This window comes from Penaeus japonicus, unplaced genomic scaffold (assembly GCF_977035675.1).
Source record: "Penaeus japonicus unplaced genomic scaffold, GWHDUDI00000001_assembly GWHDUDI00000014, whole genome shotgun sequence".
NCBI classification, from domain to species: domain Eukaryota; kingdom Metazoa; phylum Arthropoda; class Malacostraca; order Decapoda; family Penaeidae; genus Penaeus; species Penaeus japonicus.
The window spans coordinates 26,034,153-26,040,806 of record NW_028234416.1 but is presented as its reverse complement, the minus strand read 5'-3'; the positions used below and the strand labels follow the sequence as shown (position 1 = coordinate 26,040,806).

Here is a 6,654-nt window from a genome sequence, read left to right as displayed (position 1 = left end):
CCATTACTCAATGTGATATCTTGTCACCTGATGGTTTTTGTGGTCTTAAAAAAAATATATTCTAGTGGGAAATAAGTTTGAAAAGCATTAATCCCTAAAATTATCAAATTGTGAGCTTTAGTTTGAAGAGAACTGTTTGCTTATTCCTTAAATATGATCTTCCTGTCCAGAAAATAATGAGTTACTGGTAATTAAAGTCAAAGCAAAAGCATACTTTAAAAAGGTTAAAGAGAGATTTTTTTTTATCCTCTTTTATTGGAAAAAAAAGAGTAGTTTTGTATAAATATCATTTGACTGGGACATGAGAACTATGTGATCTTATAAATCAAAATGTTCCTTGATAAGCATGATTCTGCTGCAAATGCACACTAAAAACTAGCAATCATTTTCAGGGTTAATACGTCTATTTCTTTTGCTTCTTCTTCTCAGCTTCCTCCTCTTTCTCCTTTTCGATCTCTGCTACAATCTTCTCAAGACTACCAATATCTAGCATCTGAAAAATGTTGAAGTTAATATAGACAGTTCTTTTCCCCATGTTAGGTTCAAGTAAATATAGTAATTTAATGCATGGTTACTAGGGCTCCTTTTACTTAAATCCATTATTTTTATCTACAATTATTCAAAACAAAATCCACTCAAAATTAATACATTACCCTCATTGGTTCATTTGGTTTCATGATAGCAACTTCCACATTTTTAGCCCCAGATTGGACCACTTCTAGCAGTGCCTTAACTACTAGCTTGATGGCTCCTGCTTCTGTTGAGACTACATCATCAGAGTAGTGCTTCTCCAAGAATTCTCGGACAGTCTTTGCACTGCGACCGGTGGCATTGGCCTGGAAATAAGAGATGCGATTTAAGCTTGAAAAGTCAAGAAAAAAGGGTCTATACACAAATGGAACTGCAGAGTGAATACCTATATAACTGTATAAAAACACATATTTAGAGAGATTGATTATGACATGATAGGACTTCATCCAACAGGAGTGAAATATTCCTATGACATGATAGGACGTCTTCCCCTAATGTAATATCACATCATCCGGCGCAAATGGGTAAAAAGCAAACTAAGAAAATTAAAATTAACTTTATCATTAAGAAAACTAACCTGCCACTCAGTATATGTGCCAGAGGGATCTGTCAGATATAAATGGGGTGTTCCATCCATATCAAAACCAGCAATGAGACATGAGGTACCAAAAGGTCGGCGGCCATTGCTCTGTGTGTACCTTTGCTTCAGTGTGGCAATGAATCTGTAAGTGGAAAAGAATTGAGATGATTTTATTTCAATAAGGGGAGGAGAGGGCCATTTCCCTTCCAATCACTATCTACTGATTGTCACATATTCCCAAGAGTTAAGGGAAAGCAACTCACCTTGTAATATATTCAAGAGTGACAGGGTCTTCCACAGTTAGCTTGTGAGACTGACACTCGACTCTAGCCCGATTAACCAAGATTCTTGCATCTGCCGTAAGACCTGAAATAAACAACAAAATCAATTAGAACCGCTTTCATAATTAAAATCTGAACTGATATAAGTCAGATATTATATTCTATATATATATATATATATATATATATATATATATATATATATATATATATATATATATATCAAAGGTTATCTTAAACAGAATCAGTATGTAGTTGCAATATCTGTGATCCTTGCTTACAGTACCTGCAAATGCCATCAGCACATGGTCATCCAAGAGACAGATCTTTCTCACTGTGCGCTCTTCCTGCAGCTTTGGAACAGATTTCTTCTCAACGCACAAAACGACAACATCTTTGCCTTTCACACCAACCTGAAAAGAGTGAATTCACAACATGAGGATATATTATACATTCACCCCCAATGTTCCTTTTGTTTCTTAACAAAATAAAGCTACTTTTTCCATCATAAAACTAATACTTCTATCACAAGGAGTATAATGGACATGAGCTGATATGGACCCTATACTACAATTTTAGTCTACTACTTTGAAATAGTGTTAGAAGGCATATACAGAATATGCAAGGTGTATTCTTATTGCATGAAGTGTTTGACAGTTGTCTGATTCATTGCCATGGTGGAAGGCATGAAAGTACAAAAATCATCTTGATCTGTGCTTTGAATATTTAGTGTGACATGGCATCCCTTAGTGACATGCTAAATTGTGGAGAGCTTAACCTCAACCAGGATTTTTTTAAGTGCCAAGAAGGCATTTCAAAAATTAAGAAAAAAAGAAAACAATTTTTAGCAACCTGTTTTTCACAAAACCTGGCTAGACAATATCTCAATGATAAGGACACAAATACTTCATTTAACATTAATTATGAGTCTACTATTCATATAAAACTGAAAGTGGAATCATTGGAATCAGTGCCAAAACAATTTGTGACTGGGCCTACATTCTAATATACTGGTGTTAAGTGAACATCGAGTGAGAAAATAGGACCTGGATTAACAGAAAAAATTGACACCTCAAAATTTGGAAAGAGGATACACTACAAAGGGAGGGGCATTGCAGGTTCATAAGTTTTGGAGAGTCTGTGCCAGGAGACAGGAATAATCTGCTTTTGAAATTGAACAAAGGGACAGACACTAGTAACTATAATAAAGAGAGCACATTAAAAATCAACAAACATTTGTGATTGTTGGAAAGTATGTGATTTACATATCAAAGTTACTCATACTGAACTTTGCGGACCCTAACACCAATGGCCACACAAAAACTGGGAAACAACACTAGAGGACTGGCATGAGCGAGGAGGCAACTGCAATCACTGAACACATGGTACACCATGTAGTACAATAAATTGTAAAACCACCACATCTTATGCATTTTTATTTCACAGTAGATAGATATATATATCACATATTCTGTGATTTGTATCTCCCCTCACAAAAACCTACTTTCCCATGAGTTCCCCAAGCATGTTGCAAATGGAGGTAAAAAGGAAGCTAAAGGTTTGCAGCAAAAATAAACATTGGATTCATTCTACTTACAACAAAGCAAGGTATGGTTTTAGTTAAGGACAATGTCACTTTCACAGAAACTAGAGCATGGACTCAATAAGTTGATGAAATCTAAGACACTATTCATCTATGACATTTCTTCCACAATTTGAAAATAAAGAAGTTCTTTGATATGGAAATATAATACTTGCAACTGCTCTTTCCATGTTTCTCCTGCATTCTCTTTTGCCCAATATGCACTTGTTGGGAAAAGAGCCATTTACCAGAAGAAAACAATTTTGGGGTGTCCATTTCCTCTAAAGACAACCACCACTGAGGACAACCCTTAAAAAACAGGCCAATCACACCAGTTTCATGTTTCTTTTGTATTTGTTTCCATGGGTTTGAGACTAGAAGCTAGTTTGCAGCTGGTTGTCACATCAAGATATGCATGTGTTTTTTGGTATTGGTTCCAGTGAGGAATAGGTAAATGTTAGGAATAGTGCCACATTACTAAATACCATGGAAATAGTATTGATGGATTGCTGTCACCCTATACTACTCGTATTTAGTGGTTATTACTCATGATTCCACCTCTATACCCGTCAATCTGGGGCTTAAATAGTAGAGGAGGGTACTAGTTACAGATCCGGTTCTTTGACCTTCATCTTGCACTGATAAACAATTAACCCATCACCGATCTGGCTATTTTGGCTCCAAATGATCAAAACGATGGCCTCGAGCGATTCGCCCGCTCTGGCTACGGCCAAGCACTATGCACCTGATAACCCATTGTGGCAGCTAGAAGGATAGCCATGACAAAATATCTCTTTTCTGGCGGCTGGTCCTGCCACCACTCTCACCCAGCGCTGACGGGTTAACTGATGTCCTTTTGTTTTACCAAGTGCACTTATTTGAAAAAGAGCCACCTATCAAAAAACTATACTGGGATTTTTAGATCTTCTGTAGACAACAGCCAATGAGAACTACCCTTAGATTGATTGACCAATCATAGCTCTTTCACGTTCCTTATTGTTAGTGACTCAGCAAATTTGAGTTTCCAAGCGAGTTATAAGTCTATTTTTGCATCATGAGGACGTGTGCCTGAGAGTTTGCAGTATTGGTCCCAGTATTGGATATACATTGGTGACACATTATACACATAAATGTAATCAAAAAGTGTCATTACTAACATTAAAAATTCCCACCAAAAATCACTTCGTGCTGTGATCACTGTGCACATGGTAAGTCACGTGGGGAAATAAATTGTAATCTCATCCTTTACATCAGTGCAATTTATTTAAAAATTACTCTGCAATTTCCCCCAATCTACTTCATGCCCTCCCCTACTAAGAGGGGTGCACACTCCTCCCCTTCCCCTTCAAGAAGGCTCCCCACAAAACTAGGTAAAGTTAGGTTATGCCTTGGGATATCTAAGGCCTTTTTATTTCACAGTATACAGAAAAATACCACTTTCCCTGTGACTTGTAGCTCCCCACCTATTTGCTACAGACACCCCAAGCCTGCTAGGTATGGAGGTGGGGGTGTGCTAACGCGGAAGCTAAATGTTTGCACCAGAAATAAACATCCTGCTCATCCTACTCCCAGCTAAATAAAACAGCCAATATACATATAGTCTGTGAAAGAATAATCCTCATAATCCAAAAATTAACCCTTTAATTGGTTAGCAAACATGATGATAAGCATTCTTATAGAGTAAATATAAAGACTGCAGTGCTTTAGTCTTTACTGTTGATGTCCAGCTTTTCTGCATAATTACCACAGGATATCATGGGTTACTTACACTTAATGGTTATCAAATATTTACCCATAATCTACCAGTAAACTTAAACTCCACCGGGTTAGATGAAGTTCGAGTTAGATTGAGCTTGCCTATAAATTTAGTTAAAGCCTAGCAGGAAACATATCCAGACGCAAAGAGTAACTAACCACCTAAATTACTGATCTCATAACCAACCCACAAAGCGTGAACATGATAAAAACCGAAACAAAAATCCATAAAATGACATGTCAACTTTTGAACGAGTGAGGGAGAGGGAGACAAGAGGATCCGGCAAACCCGCTTTTCGCCCAAACTCGCGCTTGAATCCACTTAAAAAACCGACCCAAAGATACTCACAGCCGTCGATCCCTTCTTGACAGCCTCCTGTGCGTATTCCACCTGGAAAAGATGGCCATCGGGGCTGAAGACGGTGATAGCGCGGTCGTAACTTGAGGCCGACATGACGATGACTCGCGGAACGACAACAATAGGGTGGAGACATCTGGCGGCGGCGGCGGACACTTCGGGGAGGAAGGCGCGCCAAATTCGAATTTCGAGGAAATTTGTCTTTCATGATGGACTGATGGACGCATGTCATTATTTCTTCTTTATTCATCATCGAGATATGTATGCTTGTATAGGTAGATGATAAATAAACAAATTTGTCTATGATATGTTCATAAAATCTTTTATGATGATTCATGATGGCGCTTTGACTATCAACAGAATTAAAATGCAGATACAAATTAGTAACAAGCACTCTACTAGGTTTGTGCATGATATTCTGAAAGAGATCGTGGAAGAGATAATTATATAAAAGTTTCAAATCTACAAAGTGAAACGTCATGGACTGTTAATGGCGCAGATTTTGTTTGCCAGATCTACTTACACACACACACACACACACACACACACACACACACACACACATATATATATATATATATATATATATATATATATATATATATATATATATATATATATATATATATATATATATATATATATATACATATATATATTTATATATATATATGTATATATAGATAGATAGATACATACATACATACATGCATATACGTATATATATGAATAAATATGTATATGTATACACACAGACACACACACACACACACACACACACACACACACACACACATATATATATATATATATATATATATATATATATATATATATATAAACAAAAAAAATATATATATATATACATATATATACATATATATATATATATTTATATATATATATATATATATATATATATATATATATATATATATATATATATATATATATGTGTGTGTGTGTGTGTGTGTGTGTGTGTGTGTGTGTGTGTGTGTAAGCGTGTGTGTGTGTATGCATAAATGCATCTATATGTATACACAAACACACACACACACACACACACACACACACACAAGCATACACATATACGCACACACACACACACACACTCACACACACACACACACACACATATATGTATATACATATATATATATATATATATATATATATGTATATATATTCATATATATATATTTATATATATATGTACATATATGTATATATATATATATATATACATACATACATATATATATATATATATATATATATATATATATATATATATATATATATATATATATATATATAATATATATATATATAATATAATATATAGATATATATATATATATATATATATATATATATATATAGATATATATATGTATATATATATATATATATATATATATATACATATATACATATATATTCACATATATATATATATATATATATATATATATATATATATATATATATATATATATAAGTAAATAGGGCACTAAAAAGCATGAAAAGAGGAAAAACACCAGGAGAAGACGGCATTAGTGTGGAT

At 34.5% G+C, this 6,654-nt stretch overlaps 1 protein-coding gene across 1 annotated transcript; it reads right to left on the bottom strand.

Annotated features, from left to right (window-relative positions):
- Window positions 1-233: 233 nt before the first annotated feature.
- Prosalpha4 (proteasome alpha4 subunit) lies at window positions 234-5,188 on the bottom strand. The gene is made up of 6 exons (XM_043028353.2): window positions 5,079-5,188; window positions 1,679-1,805; window positions 1,375-1,477; window positions 1,109-1,253; window positions 654-836; window positions 234-493 (listed from the first exon to the last, which is right to left on the bottom strand). The coding sequence occupies exons 1-6, from the start codon at window positions 5,181-5,183 to the stop codon at window positions 404-406; spliced, it is 753 nt and encodes a 250-aa protein (XP_042884287.1). The 5' UTR covers window positions 5,184-5,188; the 3' UTR covers window positions 234-403.
- Between the last annotated feature and the right edge of the window lie 1,466 nt (window positions 5,189-6,654).

Coding starts and splice junctions, on each gene's coding strand:
- Prosalpha4 (XM_043028353.2), bottom strand. CDS start 5,183: ATGTCGGCCTCAAGTTACGACCGCGCTATCACCGTCTTCAGCCCCGAT. Junction 1,254..1,374: donor ACTCTTGAATATATTACAAG/GTGAGTTGCTTT, acceptor TTCCACTTACAG/ATTCATTGCCACACTGAAGC. Junction 837..1,108: donor GCACATATACTGAGTGGCAG/GTTAGTTTTCTT, acceptor TCTTATTTCCAG/GCCAATGCCACCGGTCGCAG.